Raw genomic sequence first — 18,521 nt, 5'->3', positions numbered from 1 at the left:
GAACATCCTGTGGTTCACCAGTGTGTGTTTAAGGTGAGTTCATATGAAAAGAATCAGTTTCAGATCAGATCCGGCTGTTTGGAGCCGGTTCTGCTTCTGGTTCCAGGTTGTATTTGTGTGCTTTTTCAGCCTTTGTGTCCTGGTCACTCCAGTCTCGGAGGCTTTAGCCGTTAGCCGTTAGCATCCACACTCATCTGCATTGGCTTTAGCCGTTAGCCGTTAGCATCCACACTCATCTGCATTGGCTTTAGCCGTTAGCCGTTAGCATCCACACTCATCTGCATTGGCTTTAGCCGTTAGCCGTTAGCATCCACACTCATCTGCATTGGCTTTAGCCGTTAGCCGTTAGCATCCACACTCATCTGCACTGACCCAGAACTGATCAGTTTATCGATACCTCCAACCGGAGCGGGTCTACCGGAGGTCCGCGGACTGGGTCCAGTCCGCCTGGTTCAGTTCGGACCGGACTGTGTGAAGAAAACAGATTTAGAATGGGTTAGCTGCGCATGCGCCCTCAGAGGAGTTATCGATCAGAAGTAGGATCAATGAGCGGAGTGATCAGCTGATCAGCTGTGAGTGGGTTAGGGTCCAGGTGGTCTATGTAGTCCGGTTCTGAGGGTCCAGGTGGTCTATGAAGTCCGGCTCTGAGGGTCCAGGTGGTCTATGAAGTCCGGTTCTGAGGGTCCAGGTGGTCTATGTAGTCCGGTTCTGGGGGTCCACGTGGTCTATGAAGTCCGGCTCTGGGGGTCCAGGTGGTCTATGTAGTCCGGTTCTGAGGGTCCAGGTGGTCTATGAAGTCCGGCTCTGAGGGTCCAGGTGGTCTATGTAGTCCGGTTCTGAGGGTCCAGGTGGTCTATGTAGTCCGGTTCTGAGGGTCCAGGTGGTCTATGTAGTCCGGTTCTGAGGGTCCAGGTGGTCTATGTAGTCCAGTGTGTTCTTTGTTTTTTCATCTTGCTGAACAGACTACAGTTTTGTTGGTTGCCATGGTTACACATCTTCATCTCCTGACCTTTAACCTTTGTGTCATTGGATCATCAGATCTCTGTTGCCATGGAGACAGCGGTTATTGAAGAAATACCTGCTGTTGTTGCCGTGGCGACCGGCGCGGACACCGTGACCTCAGAACAGGCCAGTTCTACCAAAGAGTTACGGAAGACGCCCAGGCCCCGCCCCGGCCGACAGAGAGGGAGGCGGAGCCAAAGAGGGAAGAGACGAGGCCCTGCTGACAAGAGGCGGGGCTCTGGGGAGAAGAGGCGTGGTCAGAAGGATAAGAGGCGGGGCCTGGAGGAGCAGAAAGAGGGCGTGGCTGTCAAACGGATCTGGAACGAAGGAAAGCGCCGCTGGGACAAAAAACACTACTGCGTGTTCTGTCGACGCCCACAGGTGAAGATCGCACGACACTTGCTGAAGAAACACGCCGACCAACAGGAAGTGTTGGCTGCCAGCGAATTACCGCCGGGATCCAAACAGCGCCACCTTCTGCTGGAGCAGCTGCGATGCAGAGGAAACTACCTGCACAACATAGAGGTGGGTGGAGCCAAGGTCACATGACTGACACAGGTGGGTGGAGCCAAGATCGCATGACTGTACACAGGTCACATGACTGTAATGACACAGGGGGTGGAGCCAAGATCGCATGACTGTACACAGGTCACATGACTGTAATGACACAGGTAGGTGGAGCCAAGGTCACATGAGTGACACAGGTCACATGACTGTACTGACACAGGTCTGTCCCACCTCGGTGGTCGGCCCCCCGTCAGTAGTCCGCCCCCCCTCAGTAGTCCGCCCCCCCCTCAGCTCTCCGTCAGTGCTCTGCACCCCCCCACCCTCAGCTCTCTCTCTCTCTGTCCTCAGGTGATCCGTCAGGGTTCAGGTGAGATCATCCCGTGGCGTCGTCCTTCAGAGGACGTCGATGCCAGGAACTACCTGCCCTGTCCTCTGTGTCTGGGCTTCTTCCTTCGGGCAGATCTGTGGAAACATCAGGCGTCCTGTGTGAAGAAGATGAACACTAACACCTGCAAAAGCAACATGACCTCTGACCCCGCCCACTGCGCCGCCCCCCAGTCCGCCGCTGAGTCTGCAGGTGAGCCGGCCCACGACCACGGGACCGCCCGACGGTCTGATCCTTCAGAAGCGGACCGGACTGTGACCTCTGACCTGGGGACCAAAGATTACATGACCTCTGACCTGGGGACCAAAGGTCACATGACCTCTGACCTGGAGGCGGAGCGGCCCCGGAAGCGCTTCAGGGTTCAGGCGGCCGCTTCTCGACTTCTGCCCATTTCAAGTGGAGCCTCAGAGAGTTGTAGTGAAGTCCTGCACCGGATGAACCAGGACCTGGTCTCACATCAGGTCTGGACACACACCTGTACACACACCTGCACCTGTACACACACCTGTACACACACCTGCACCTGTACACACACCTGTACACACACCTGCACCTGTACACACACCTGCACCTGTACACACACCTGTACACACACCTGCACCTGTACACACACCTGTACACACACCTGTACACACACCTGCACCTGTACACACACCTGTACACACACCTGCACCTGTACACACACCTGTACACACACCTGCACCCGTACACACACCTGCACCCGTACACACACCTGGACACACATCTGTACACATACCTGCACCTGTACACACACCTGCACCTGTACACACACCTGTACACACACCTGCACCTGTACACACACCTGTACACACACCTGCACCTGTACACACACCTGCACCTGTACACACACCTGCACCTGTACACACACCTGTACACACACCTGCACCTGTACACACACCTGTACACACACCTGCACCTGTACACACACCTGCACCTGTACACACACCTGTACACACACCTGCACCTGTACACACACCTGTACACACACCTGCACCCGTACACACACCTGTACACACACCTGCACCCGTACACACACCTGCACCCGTACACACACCTGCACCCGTACACACACCTGGACACACATCTGTACACACACCTGGACACACATCTGTGTACACCTGTACAAACCTGGACACACTTGGACACACCTGTACACACATGTACACACCCGTACACACACATGTACACACTTGTACACACCTGTAAACACTTGTACAAACATGTACACACACCTGTCTCCTTCACTTGACTAGAATCTCCACATGGATCTTAAACACATGCAGACCAGTCCACAGTTGAGCCCAGGTCTGGACTTGGAGCAGGTCTGGACCTGTGTCCATCTGTGTCCAGCTGCTGGTCAACTTCTGTCCCTGTCCTCTACCCACTCCTCACCTCTCCTCTAACCGCTCCTCACCTGTCCTCTATCCGCTCCTCACCTGTCCTCTAACTGCTCCTCACCTGTCCTCGAACTGCTCCTCACCTGTCCCCTAACCACTCCTCTAACTGCTCCTCATCTGTACCCTAACTGCTCCTCACCTGTCCTCTACCCTCTCCTCACCTGTCCTCTACCGTCTCCTCACCTGTCCCCTAACCACTCCTCTAACTGCTCTGCACCTGTCCTCTACCCGCTCCTCACCTGTCCTCTAACTGCTCCTCACCTGTCCTCTACCCGCTCCTCACCTGTCCCCTACCTGCTCCTCACCTGTCCTCTATCTGCTCCTCACCTGTCCCCTAACTGCTCCTCACCTGTCCTCTATCCGCTCCTCACCTGCCCTCTAACTGCTCCTCACCTGTCCTCTACCCGCTCCTCACCTGTCCTCTAACTGCTCCTCACCTGTCCTCTACCTGCTCTTCACCTGTCCTCTAACTGCTCCTCACCTGTCCTCTAACTGCTCCTCACCTGTCCCCTAACCACTCCTCTATCCGCTCCTCACCTGTCCCCTACCTGCTCCTCACCTGTCCTCTAACTGCTCCTCATCTGTACCCTAACTTCTCCTCACCTGTCCTCTAACTGCTCCTCACCTGTCCTCTAACTGCTCCTCACCTGTCCTCTACCTGCTCCTCACCTGTCCTCTAACTGCTCCTCACCTGTCCTCTACCTGCTCTTCACCTGTCCTCTACCTGCTCTTCACCTGTCCTCTAACTGCTCCTCACCTGTCCTCTAACTGCTCCTCACCTGTCCTCTACCTGCTCTTCACCTGTCCTCTAACTGCTCCTCACCTGTCCTCTACCTGCTCTTCACCTGTCCTCTAACTGCTCCTCACCTGTCCTCTAACTGCTCCTCACCTGTCCCCTAACTGCTCCTCACCTGTCCCCTAACCACTCCTCTATCTGCTCCTCACCTGTCCCCTACCTGCTCCTCACCTGTCCTCTAACTTCTCCTCATCTGTACCCTAACTGCTCCTCACCTGTCCTCTAACTGCTCCTCACCTGTCCTCTACCTGTTCCTCACCTGTCCTCTATCTGCTCCTCACCTGTCCTCTAACTGCTCCTCATCTGTACCCTAACTGCTCCTCACCTGTCCTCTAACTGCTCCTCACCTGTCCTCTACCTGCTCTTCACCTGTCCTCTACCTGCTCTTCACCTGTCCTGTAACTGCTCCTCACCTGTCCTCTAACTGCTTCTCACCTGTCCCCTAACCACTCCTCTAACTGCTCCTCACCTATCCTCTACCCGCTCCTCACCTGTCCTCTAACTGCTCCTCACCTGTCCCCTAACCACTCCTCTAACTGCTCCTCACCTGTCCTCTACCCGCTCCTCACCTGTCCCCTAACTGCTCCTCACCTGTCCCCTAACTGCTCCTCACCTGTCCTCTAACTGCTCCTCACCTGTCCTCTACCGTCTCCTCACCTGTCCCCTAACCACTCCTCTAACTGCTCTGCACCTGTCCTCTACCCGCTCCTCACCTGTCCTCTAACTGCTCCTCACCTGTCCTCTACCCGCTCCTCACCTGTCCTCTACCCGCTCCTCACCTGTCCTCTAACTGCTCCTCACCTGTCCTATAACTGCTCCTCACCTGTCCCCTAACCACTCCTCTAACTGCTCCTCACCTGTCCTCTAACTGCTCCTCACCTGTCCCCTAACTGCTCCTCACCTGCCCTCTACCCGCTCCTCACCTGTCCTCTACCGTCTCCTCACCTGTCCCCTAACCACTCCTCTAACTGCTCCTCACCTGTCCTCTACCGTCTCCTCACCTGTCCCCTAACCACTCCTCTAACTGCTCCTCACCTGTCCTCTACCCGCTCCTCACCTGTCCTCCTTTCTCTGTGCAGGTCAAATCTGATTGGTTGATCTGTAAATATGGGAACACTCTGATTGGAAGTCAGGACGGCAGTCAGAGGAGGTACGATTACGTCAGTCAGAAGCTCAGGGAACTGGGCCGCTTCCTCCTGGCCGCTAAGTCTCTGGACTCGGGTATCCGGACTCTGCAGGACCTGCTGGTTCCGGGCCGCCTCAGCCTGGCGCTGTCCGCTGCCAGAAAGGCTTGTGGGTACCGCTGGAGCCGCCCGCCGCTGGCCGTCAAGACCACGCTGAAGACCGTCTGCGAGATCGCCATTGGAGAGAGTCTGCAGGACGGCAAGTGGGAGGCGGCCGCCAAGACCACCGACTTCTACCACAGCCTGGGGAGGGACTGGGACAACCTGGAGCTGCCCAGCCCCACCCCAGACCACCTGGACCTGCCCAGCCCCACCCCAGACCACGGTACCACCCAGACCACTTCAATTTATGCCGCGTTTCCACTAAGTGGAACCAGCTCCACTGGACTGGACTGGACTCAGTATTCCTCAGACCGTTTCCATTCCAGATACTACTGACTTTCCAGTACCTGGTCGTCATAGCGATGCGGTGCGTTATTTCTGTGTCGTCTGTTCACAGTTGTTGAAAACTCACTCGTTGCCTGTTGTCTGGTCTGAATGTTTCCGTCTGCCACCACAGACTGAATCTGGACCGACCCCGGTCTAGTTTGTCTGTTCTCATGTGGATTCATGGACCCACAGATTTACTGAAAAAGGGCGGGGCACAGAAAACTGTCTGACCAATCTGTGGTTTGCACTGTTTATACGTCACAGTTTAGTATCGACTGGAACCTCAGTGGAGGAGAGACCAAAAAACTAGTACCAGGTACCAGATTCAAAAAACTAGTACCAGTTACCAGATTCAAAAAACTAGTACCAGGTACCAGATTCCAAAAAACTAGTACTAGATTCCAAAAAACTTGTACCAGGTACCAGACTCAAAAAACTTGTACCAGGTACCAGATTCAAAAAACTAGTACCAGGTACCAGATTCCAAAAAACTTGTACCAGGTACCAGATTCAAAAAATTAGTACCAGATACCAGATTCCAAAAAACTAGTACCAGGTACCAGATTCAAAAAACTAGTACCAGGTACCAGATTCCAGGTCCTTTTTCATAATGGAAACGCAAAAACGACGAGTCGAGTCGAGTCGAGCCGGTACCACACAGTGGAAATGTGGCATTAGTCTACCTAGGCTCTGATGGCCTGGGTTAGGGTTAGGGTTGGATGTGACCTCATATGTTCACTTACTTGAAGCTGTTCTTCCCTTAGATGGCCCAGTGGGAGGAGCTAAACCAAAGAAACGATCAGTCCAATCCAGAAATCAGAAGATGAATAACGAATGTCAACCAGCTGCATGTGGTTCCAGACCAGGAGGTGAGTACTGAGCCCAGGGTTAGGTCCTGAGAGCTGAGTTCTATCTTCTATAGTTCTGTCCTCTATAGTTCTGTCTTCTACAGTTCTATCCTCTACCATTCTATCCTCTACAGTTCTATCTTCTACAGTTGTGTTTTCTACAGTTTTATCTTCTACAGTTCTATCTTCTTCAGTTCTATCTTCTATAGTTCTGTCCTCTATAGTTCTATCTTCTACAGTTGTGTCTTCAACATTTCCGTTTTCTACAATTGTGTCTTCTACAGCTCTATCTTCTTCAGTTCTGTCTTCTTCAGTTCTATCTTCTACAGCTCTATCTTCTACAGCTCTGTCTTCTTCAGTTCTATCTTCTTCAGTTCTATCTTCTACAGTTCTATCTTCTACAGCTCTATCTTCTACAGCTCTGTCTTCTTCAGTTCTATCTTCTTCAGTTCTATCTTCTACAGTTCTATCTTCTACAGCTCTATCTTCTACAGCTCTGTCTTCTTCAGTTCTATCTTCTACAGTTGTGTCTTCTACATTTCTGTTTTCTACAGTTGTGTCTTCTACAGCTCTATCTTCTTCAGTTCCGTCTTCTACAGTTCTATCTTCTACAGCTCTATCTTCTTCAGTTCTATCTTCTACAGCTCTATCTGCTACAGCTCTATCTTCTTCAGTTCTATCTTCTACAGTTCTATCTTTTGTTTTGAAGTCTTTTTGTCTGTCCTTGTAGGTCTGTCCCAGTCCAGTACCAGACCAGTGTTCTCCATCATGTCCCCAGCTGGACTTCCCGCCCCCATCACAGGTCAGTCCCGCCCCCCTCACAGGTCAGTCCCGCCCCCCTCACAGGTCAGTCCAGTCATTTGAGGCCCCGTCCCCCCTCACAGCTCAGTCCCGCCCCCCTCACAGTTCAGTCCAATCATGTCAGGTCCTCATTAAATCCAGGCTCAGTTTGTCAGATGTGTTGGTCATAAACTCTGGTTGCTTATTCAGCAAAAATCAGAACATTACAGAAGTTACATGGAAAATAATTGACATAAAAACATTTAGGGTTAAACCATCTGTCCCAAGTTATTTGACAAAAGATTATACACATACAGTACTGGTCCACAGGTTTAGACCAGCCCAGTTTGTCCCAGTTTGTTCCAGTTCGTTCCAGTTTAATGAACAGCTGTAAATGGTCCAAAGGTCAGAGTGAACTGACAGAGGAAAAAAAATAAAGGTAAGGTTCAACCAAACTGACAAATAATGTCCATTTCAGAATTATACAAACAGGAGAACCAGAAATGGGTGAACAACTGAAAGCAGTTCTGCAGCAATGGAGGTTGATCCAGTCTGGAAAGTTGGTGGTTCAGTTCCTGCAGGTGTGCCAGTGTTTGTGAATTCCTTCAACCCCCCGTGTCTGCAGAACAGGAGTGTGGAACACACTGTGGTTCCAGACCCATGGAGCATTATTGGAACAGGACTGGACTGAAGAAAGGAGTGTGTTACTGTAAAAATTGAAAAGAGGAAAAGGAATGAACCAGAGAAGAGAGACAGAGCATCAGAAGAGGGAAAAATGGAGGTGTGTCCTCCAGAGAAATGTCCAAGAAAGTCCAGGTGTCAGGAAGTCCAGTTTCCTTCACCATCCAAAGGCACTCAGAAACTGGACTGGAAATGCAGACAGGAAGAGGTCTGGGAGAACCAAAGACACAACACACCCAAAAACCACCTAAAAACCATCAGAAACACCCAAAAACCACCTAAAAACCATCAGAAACACCCAAAAACCACCTAAAAACCATCAGAAACACCCAAAAACCACCTAAAAACCACCAAAACCACCCAAAAACCACCTTAAAACCACCAAAAAACACAAAAAACACTCAGAAACCACCGAAGAGGACTGGAAGAACTAAAGCCACAACACACCCAAAAACCACCAAAAACACCTAAAAACCACAAAAAAACACCCAAAAACCACCTAAGAGGTCTGGAAGAGCCAAAGACACAACACACTCAAAAACCACCTAAAAAACACCCAAAAACCACCTAAGAGGTCTGGAAGAGCCAAAGACACAACACACTCAAAAACCACCTAAAAACACCCAAAAACCACCTAAGAGGTCTGGAAGAGCCAAAGACACAACACACTCAAAAACCACCTAAAAAACACCAAAAAACACCCAAAAACCACCTAAGAGGTCTGGAAGAACCAAAGACACTACACACCCAAAAACCACCTAAAAAACACCAAAAAACACCCAAAAACCACCCAAAAAACACCCAAAAACCACCTAAGAGGTCTGGAAGAACCAAAGACTCAACACACCCAAAAACCACCTAAAAACCACCAAAAAACACCCAAAAAACACCCAAAAACCACCTAAGAGGTCTGGAAGAACCAAAGACTCAACACACCCAAAAACCACCTAAAAACCACCAAAAAACACCCAAAAACCACCCAAAAAACACCCAAAAACCACAAATAACACCCAAAAACCACCCAAGAGGTCTGGAAGAGCCAAAGACACAACACACCCAAAAACCACCAAAAAAACACCCAAAAACCACAAATAACACCCAAAAACCACCCAAGAGGTCTGGAAGAGCCAAAGACACAACAGAATCAGAAGACAAGTTTAGGACCTTCAGTTTGTCTTCTGTTTGTGGAATTATTATCCTTTTCTTTTTTCTTTCGTTCAGATCAGGTCTAGTTTTAGATGTTTCCCATTTGACAGTTTCCTCTGTGACTCCACTCTTCCTCAGAAGCCTCATCCGACGTTCTGCTGACCTGTCATTTATCAGCTGGTCAGCTCCACAGACCAATCAGAGCCCGTTGAGCCGACTGCGGCTCCTCCGCCTTGGGTGGTCTGTGGAGGAAGGAATCCCAGGTGTACAGAAGGTGTACGCCCCCTGGTCATGGAGAAGGGAATCCCAGGTGTGCAGAAGGTGTACGCCCCCTGGTCCTGGTTGATGGTGCCACTCGCCCACTTCCTGATCTCTCCTACCTCCTTGATCCAATGTTTGAGTTTGTTTCAGATGTTCTGACCGTGCCTTTATACCAGTCCATGATGAAACAGAAAGAAAAAAGAATGTGAAAAGGAGACAGTGGGGCGATTCACACGGACTCAGAAGGACAAAGCAGAACAGGAGACGCTAAACTCAGCCATCACAGACCACTGCAGAAGACACACCCACATCACAGACCACTGCAGAAGACACACCCACATCACAGACCACTGCAGAAGACACACCCACATCACAGACCACTGCAGAAGACACACCCACATCACAGACCACTGCAGAAGACACACCCACATCATGGGCTGGGATCAGGGCACAATCAGAACATTTCAAACAAACAAACTCAAACGTTGGATCAAGGAGGCAATAGAGATCAGGAAGTGGGCGAGTGGCACCATCAACTGGGACCAGGGGGCGTACACCTTCTGCACACCTGGGATTCCCTCCTCCACAGACCACCCAAGGCGGAGGAGGCGCGGTCGGCTCGACGGGCTCTGATTGGTCCGTGGAGCCGACCAGCTGATAAATGACAGGTCAGCAGAACGTCGGATGAGGCTTCTGAGGAAGAGTGGAGTCACAGAGGAAACTGTCTAAAACTAGACCTGATCTGAACGAAAGAAAAAAGAAAAGGATAATCAGAAGACAAGTTTATGACAGTTTATGAAAGTCAACAGCTGAAAGCACAGAGAAGAGAGAGGAGGAGGAAGAGAGGAGGAGTTTACACTGGGAACAGCAGACTGAACAGTGTCAGGTTTGATGGGTCCATAAGACCTTCCTGCAGTCTTCAGTAGTCTTCTTCAGTAGTCTTCAGTAGTCTTCTTCAGTAGTCTTCAGTAGTCTTCTTCCAGTCTTCAGTAGTCTTCAAAAGTCTTTGTCCAGTCTTCAGTAGTCTGTTTCATGGTCCAGCCTCTGTTTCTGATTCTTCAGTCTCACCAGTGGCTTTAGCTGAAACTGGACCCATCAGACCTGACACTGGAAGTCTAATACAGAACATGTGTGAACGTGGGTTCTCTTCTTTGTGTTTCAGTTCCTGTGGTTCCCAGGAGGATCCGTCGTCGTCCCTGGTCCTCTGCAGAGAAGGAGGCGGTCTGGCGTCAGCTGGGGGTCCACGTTCTGTTCCAGTCGGTTCCTGGGAAGGAGGTGTGTCAGCGTTGTCTGGACCAGGAGCCGGTTCTAAGAGGACGGCACTGGAAGGACATCAAGAACCAGGTCTACAACCAGATCCAGAGCCAGAAGAAGCAGCAGTTCCATGCACAGGTGGACTCTGAGGAGAACCAGGTCTACAACCAGATCCAGAACCAGAAGAAGCAGCAGTACCAGGCCCAGATGGACTCTGAGGAGAACCCAGAACCACCAGACCAGATCCAAACTAAGAAGAAACAGCAGTACCAGGCCCAGGCCCAGATGGACCACCAGGACCAGTACCAGGCCAAGATGGACCACCAGGAAAAGAACCCCATCCAGAACCTGAAGAAACCACAGTACCAACCCCAGCTGGACCACCATGACCACATTCAGGTCCACAAGAAGCAGATGTACCCCATGGACCACCAGGTTCCCCTGGACCGAGACACTTCCATCCTGACAGGCTCCACATATGGTCCTGAAGGTCCACATCAGGTCCCTGAACAGTCCCTGCTGGACAGAGAGTCCGTTATCAGTCCATTCCAGGTTCCACACAGGACTTCAGGAACCCACATGGACCAGCTGCTGTCCAGGACTATGTGGACTGATGAGACTCTGACCCACAACTACCCAATGAGCAGGACCACCACCCTGCTCCAGGACCCAGCAGGACCAGGACCAGTGCCACCCAACCCACACTCTGGACATGTCCACTTCTGATGGACTGGACCAGAGGTCTGGTTCTACTGGGTCAGTCCACTTCTGATGGACCAGACATCTGGATGGGTCCAGTGGATGTGGACCAGTCCAGTGGACAGGGACCGGTCTCACCCACTTCTGAAGAACAGATCTACTTCTATGAGACTGGACCACTTCTGATGAACCGCTCCAGTTCTGTGGGGACCACAGGTCTGGTTCTGATGGTCCTTCTGGACCAGAACCCAAACCCCCCCCCCCCCCCCGAACCCCTGAACACTGTGCATGTGTAGATCAGCTGTTTGTGTTTAAATTCAACAGTTTGTTTAAATTCAACAGTTTGTTTAAATTCAGCAGTTTCCAGGTTGTTCCACACAGACACAGTTGAAACAGTTGAATCTTGGTACCAGTCGTGTGTATGTCCCATTAGATTCAATTCACATCAATATTAGTTGAGTTCTAATAAAAATGTGTTCAATGGGATTTTCAGTGTAAATGTTCACAGTTCACAGTGGATGAGGACAGTTGAGTTAAATGTTAAATGAACTGAACTCATGTCACATGTTCTACACCTGCATAGTGTTTAGAGCGCTGTACACACACACACACACACACACACACACACACACACACACCAGTAGACATCTGCCTCATGCAGGACACTGTCTGGTCCACCTGGGACACATTCAGGGTTCAGTCTGGTCCACCTGGGACACATTCAGGGTTCAGTCTGGTCCACCTGGGACACATTCAGGGTTCAGTCTGGCCCAAGGACACTTCCACATGTGGACAATTGGAGCCAGGATTCGAACTGCCAACCCTTTAATCATTGGATGACCCACTGTACCAGCTGAGCCACAGCCCACAGTTCCTTTCCAGATCCAGATCCTGTTCTAAACTGGAGGAGGATCAAACTGGAGGAGGATCAGACTGGAGGAGGATCAAACTGGAGGAGGATCAGACTGGAGGAGGATCAGACTGGAGGAGGATCAAACTGGAGGAGGATCAGACTGGAGGAGGATCAGACTGGAGGAGGATCAGAAGGGGATGAATTTAGATGAATTTAGTCAAAGTGTAAAACTGCAGGTGTTTTGGAATGGAATGGGTTTGTCCCAAAGTTTAGGCCTGTCTGAGGGGACGGTCTGGGAAAGAGGGGGGAGGGAGTTTTACACTGAAGTAGAGAACAAACAAACAAACAAGCACACACACACAAACAAACAAACAAACGCAACAAACACATAAACGCAAACAAACAAACACACAAATGCAAATAAACACAAACAAATAAACACTGTGGAATAGGTTCAATATGGAACAGGTTTAGTGTGGTGGTCTTTGTCCATGAGGAGCGACTGGTTCAGGACCTGGTCTCCAAAGGTCTGGTTCTGGGTGACCTGTTGGTGACCTGTTGGTGACCTTCATCACAGCTGTTGGTTCCTTCCTCACAGATCAGCTGTTTCCTGTTCATTCTGAACACACTGTTGGAAACAGAATTGTGTCCGTTTACAGGTGGCTTCAAACCATTCACCTGGACTGTAGAGACACCAGGGTACAACCTGGACCACAGTCTGGACCTGACAGACCCGGATCACAGTCTGGACCTGAAGGACCCAGACCAGAGTATGGACCTGAACCACTTGGACCAGAGTCTGGACCTGAAGGACCCGGACCAGAGTCTGGACCTGAAGGACCCAGACCAGAGTTTGGACCTGAAGGACCCGGACCAGAGTCTGGACCTGAAGGACCCGGACCAGAGTTTGGACCTGAAGGACCCAGACCAGAGTTTGGACCTGAAGGACCCGGACCAGAGTCTGGACCTGAACCACCCGGATCAGAGTCTGGATGTGTCATTCAAAGTCAGATATGAAAACAGAGTCTGTGTACGTGAACTCCAGCAGCAGGAAATGTTCTGAGTGCAGAGATGTCGACCACAGAGGGTCAGTTTGGACCCACAGGGAACCTGGACCCCCAGCAGCTAAGAGGAGTCCAGACCTGAGGCTGATGGTTCACCAAGGACCAAGCATCAGGCAACGAGGAGCACCGGTCCAGGTGACCAGAGGAGCACCGGCTCAGGTGACCAGAGGAGCACCGGTCCAGGTGACCAGAGGAGCACCGGCTCAGGTGACCAGAGGAGCACCGGCTCAGGTGACCAGAGGAACACCGGTCCAGGTGACCAGAGGAGCACCGGCTCAGGTGACCAGAGGAGCACCGGCTCAGGTGACCAGAGGAGCACCGGCCCAGGTGACCAGAGGAGCACCGGCTCAGGTGACCAGAGGAGCACCGGCTCAGGTGACCAGAGGAGCACCGGCCCAGGTGACCAGAGGAGCACCGGCTCAGGTGACCAGAGGAACACCGGTCCAGGTGACCAGAGGAGCACCGGCTCAGGTGACCAGAGGAGCACCGGCTCAGGTGACCAGAGGAGCATCGGCTCAGGTGACCAGAGGAGCACCGGTCCAGGTGACCAGAGGAACACTGGCCCATGTGACCACAGGAACACCGGTCCAGGTGACCAGAGGAGCACCGGCTCAGGTGACCAGAGGAGCACCGGCCCAGGTGACCAGAGGAGAACCGGCTCAGGTGACCAGAGGAGCACTGGCTCAGGTGACCAGAGGAGCACCGGTCCAGGTGACCCACAGCCTGATGGTAAATGAAACCCCAGGTGTGACAGCAGTACTGCTGTTGAAACTATGACAAAGAAACTAAAAGACTCATCTCTGCTGGCTCCAGAGGTGCAGGTGGTACAGGTGGTGGTGCAGGTGAGCCTCAGGTAACTCAGCACCGAGTGGAGGAAGTGGAACCTGTGACTGCAGCACCTGATGCCGAGGATGGAACAGAAACTGTGACAGATGAAGGAAACAGTGAGCAGATGGATGAAGTAGAGGTTCTGTATGTGGAGGTTCTGCAGTTGGAGGTTTTGTATCTGGAGGTTCTGTAGGTGGAGGTTCTGTATCTGGAGGTTCTGTAGGTGGAGGTTTTGTATCTGGAGGTTTTGTATCTGGAGGTTCTGTAGGTGGAGGTTCTGTAGGTGGAGGTTCTGTATCTGGAGGTTCTGTAGGTGGAGGTTTTGTATCTGGAGGTTCTGTAGTTGGAGGTTCTGTAGGTTCAGGTTCTGTATCTGGAGGTTCTGTAGGTGGAGGTTTTGTATCTGGAGGTTCTGTAGTTGGAGGTTCTGTAGGTGGAGGTTCTGTATCTGGAGGTTCTGTAGGTGGAGGTTTTGTATCTGGAGGTTCTGTAGTTGGAGGTTCTGTAGGTTCAGGTTCTGTATCTGGAGGTTCTGTAGGTGGAGGTTTTGTATCTGGAGGTTCTGTAGGTGGAGGTTCTGTAGGTGGAGGTTCTGTCACAGATGTGTGATGCTGATCGTGTGTCAGAGCTCAGATGTGGTTTCACAGGAGGATCCACATCCATCAGATTCCAAACAGGAAATAAATCATTTTCTAGATAAACATGTGGTGGAACGTCTGTGGAGGTTCTGTAGGTGGAGGTTCTGACTGTTTTCTGATGTCGACAGGTTTATTTGTTTCGTTATGAAACTAAGATGACAGGAAGGATATGAGTGAAGGAGGAGTCTGATGGAGCCTGGTTGGCTGATGGGTACTGGTGGACCACAGCCTGAGGGGTGGAGGAGGAGGTGGAAGAGGAAGAGGAGAAAACTGTGGTCTGGGTGGAGTTTGTGGAGGCCATGGAGGAGGACTATTGGTCGGCCTCAAGGAAATTCTGTCAAACTGTCTGATGCCTCAGGAGGTGAAGCAGTGCACCAGCAAGACTGTTTACAGAGGAAGTGGGAGGAGCTGACCTCCACTGGGGGTGTGGTCAACAGTGGAAGGAATGCTGGGAGGAGGAAGCATAGGCTGAGGGGTCAGAGGTGGACTGGTCCAGGTCTCAGAGGTGGACTGGTCCAGGTCTCAGAGGTGGACTGGTCCAGGTCCCAGGTGGTTGGACAGAGCATCGGGGGTGGATGAGGTCCACCCTGAGTCCCTTCAGTCTGGATCTGCAGGACTGTCCTGGTGGACTCGTCTCTGTAACATGGTGTGGCAGTCAGGGACAGTCCCTCTGGACTGGCAGACCAGGGTGGTGGTCCCCCTTTATAAGAAGGGGGACCAGAGGATGTGGTCCAACCACAGGGGGTCCCACTCCTCAGCCTCCAGGGAAAGTCTATTCCAGGTCCTGGAGAGGAGGATCCGACCCATAGTCCAACCTTGGATCCAGGAGGAACAATGTGGTTTTGGTCCTGGTCCTAGAACACTGGACCAGGTCTACACTGTTCATCAGGTGCTCTAGGGTTCATGGGAGTTCAACTGGTCCACATGTGTTTGTGGATTTGGAGAAGGTGTTGGACCGTGTCCCTGGTGGTATCCTGTGGGGGGTGCTTCAGGAGTATGTGGTCTGGGGTCCTCTGTTAAGGCCAGTCCGGTCCTTGTATGACTGAAGCAGGAGTCTGGTTCACAGTCAGTCAGACCTGGTCCAGGTCCATGTGGGACTCCTGCAGGGCTGCCCTTTGGCACCGGTTCTGTTCATATTTTTATGGACAGAATTTCTGGGCGCAGCCAGGGGCCGGAGGGGGTCCGGTTTGGGTCGGAGGGGGTCCGGTTTGGGTCGGAGGGGGTCCGGTTTGGGTCGGAGGGGGTCCGGTTTGGGTCGGAGGGGGTCCGGTTTGGGCCGGAGGGGGTCCGGTTTGGGCCAGAGGGGGTCCGGTTTGGGGACCACAGGATTTCGTCTGTGCTTTTTGCAGATGACGTTGTCCTGTTGGCCTCATGGAACCTGGACCTTCAGCGTGACCTGGGGCGGTTTGGACTGGGATGAGGATCAGGACCTCCAAATCTGAGCCCATGGTTCTGGACCAGATAAAGGTGGTCTGCCCTCTGTGGGTCTGTGGAGAGTCTTTGACCCCAGTGGAGGAGGTCCAGTATCTGGGTCTGGTTCACAGTGAGGGAAGGATGGAGGTTCAGATTGACAGGTGGGTGGGTGGAGGTTCAGACTGACAGGTGGGTGGGTGGAGGTTCAGATTGACAGGTGGGTGGGTGGAGGTTCAGATTGACAGGTGGGTGGGTGGAGGTTCAGACTGACAGGTGGGTGGGTGGAGGTTCAGATTGACAGGTGGGTGGGTGGAGGTTCAGACTGACAGGTGGGTGGGTGGAGGTTCAGATTGACAGGTGGGTGGGTGGAGGTTCAGATTGACAGGTGGGTGGGTGGAGGTTCAGACTGACAGGTGGGTGCAGCGTCTGCAGTGCTTGTATGGGTCTGTTGTGGTTCAGAAGGAGCTGAGCCCAAAGGAGAAGCTCTGGATTTACCCTCAGTCTACGTTCAGACCCTCACCTGTGGTCATGAGCTGTGGGTCAGGACTCAAAGGACCAGATCCAGGACCCAAAGGACCAGATCCAGGACCCAAAGGATCAGATCCAGGACCCAAAGGACCAGATCCAGGATACAAGTAGTCCAAATGAGTTTCCTCTGTAGGGTGGGTGGGTCCACCCTTAGGGATAGGGGGAGGAGCTCAGAGTAGAACCGCTGCTCTTCCAAATCCAGAGGAACCAGCTGAGGTGAGAGGGAGGAGTCTGAGGAGAGGGAGGAGTCTGGGCGTCCCTGCTGAGACTGTTACCTCTGTGACCTGACCCCAGGTCAGAGGAAGAGAATGAATGAAACTGAACAACTGAGGAAACTGAAACTGAAACGGATTCACCTGAAGAAACTACGAACCAAACTGAGGACAGAACAGAGGTTCCTTTACAGACTTCAGATCACACTAAGGTTCCTTTACAGACTTCAGATCACACTTAGGTTCCTTTACAGACTTCAGATCACACTTAGGTTCCTTTACAGACTTCAGATCACACTAAGGTTCCTTTACAGACTTCAGATCACACTTAGGTTCCTTTACAGACTGCAGATCACACTAAGGTTCCTTTACAGACTTCAGATCACACTAAGGTTCCTTTACAGACTTCAGGATGAAAGAATAAATGAAGGGAACAGGGTGTGGATGAAAGATATTATGGTCTGGCTCAGGGACCACAACAAAAATATCAAACAGAGGATCAATGCTAGACGTGTGATTTATTTTACAAAGTAAGGAATAAGTGCAAACGAAACCATAACCAGAACACAAAGTACCATAAAAAAAGGACCAGTGTCCCTGTATCTTATCGGCCAAATTCAAAGCTTCGGTAAATGTATCCAGATCCATTTCTTCTCCCCCAGTTCTGTGTATTTATTTATTCTATTACAGAAATAGTCCATGTTTTGCTCATATTCAGTCAGATCTGTAAAAAATTCAAATTCACACTTGATATCATTGATACTGATTTATTGGATCAATCCACTTCCTATCTGTTAGAATGGGAACATTTTTCAAAGTGGCACCAAATCCAGAATCAGATCCAGACTGAAATAATTTCAGTCCCTTGTGTTGACATCATCATACAGAAGCTGTAGACCAAGTCTGAAGTCAATCACAACTGGAGTTTCAGAGAAGAAGACCATTGAAATGTTTTCCCCATTAGAGCCCATGTTAAATTTTGCGTCAGTTCCAGATCCAGAAGAAGATCCTGATCAGCATGTGGACATTATGTTTGGGTCATCTCCCCATCAGGGCTGGACTGGAGACATTTACACTGGAGATCATTTACATTTACTGAGTTATTGCATCCATCCACTTCCTATCTCTGATAATGGGGACAGTTTTCAAAGTGGCACCAGATCTGGAATCAGATCCGGATCCAAATAATTTCACTAACTTTTGTTGACATCATCATAAAGAAAGCGTATACCAAGTTTGAAGTCAATCAGAATTGTAGTTTCGGAGAAGAAGATGATTGAAATTTTTGTAATGGACGACAGACGACGATGACGGACGCCGCATGACGACAACAGCTTACAGCCTGTCGGCCGGTAAGAAAAAAACAAAGGTGGCTCTGGCTGAGCATCCAGCTGGTGGCAGAGAGAGAGAGAGCGGTCTGGACGGCCATGCTTTATAGACTGGGAACCACGGCCACAGGTGGTCCTGATTCCCAGGCTCCGCCTCACACACGCTGATGCAACGCAGCTACTGCAGGGGAAGGCAACACAACCACACACAGACAGCACAGACAGGCAGCACAGACAGACAGCACAGACAGGCAGCACAGACAGGCA

General features: G+C 51.3%; 1 protein-coding gene across 1 annotated transcript; it reads left to right on the top strand.

Moving 5' to 3' along the window:
* LOC115416204 (uncharacterized) lies at positions 1-12,379 on the top strand. Its single transcript, XM_030129935.1, has 7 exons — positions 1-33; positions 1,039-1,527; positions 1,858-2,355; positions 5,188-5,617; positions 6,486-6,590; positions 7,300-7,371; positions 10,600-12,379. Exons 2-7 carry the CDS (start codon positions 1,051-1,053, stop codon positions 11,415-11,417), a joined length of 2,400 nt encoding a protein of 799 aa, XP_029985795.1. The 5' UTR covers positions 1-33; positions 1,039-1,050; the 3' UTR covers positions 11,418-12,379.
* The last annotated feature ends 6,142 nt before the right edge of the window (positions 12,380-18,521 follow it).

The sequence above is a fragment of the Sphaeramia orbicularis genome, unplaced genomic scaffold (assembly GCF_902148855.1).
Source record: "Sphaeramia orbicularis unplaced genomic scaffold, fSphaOr1.1, whole genome shotgun sequence".
In the NCBI taxonomy this organism is placed as follows: domain Eukaryota; kingdom Metazoa; phylum Chordata; class Actinopteri; order Kurtiformes; family Apogonidae; genus Sphaeramia; species Sphaeramia orbicularis.
Note: the sequence above shows the minus strand (reverse complement) of the source record. Positions and strands in the feature narration are given on the sequence as shown.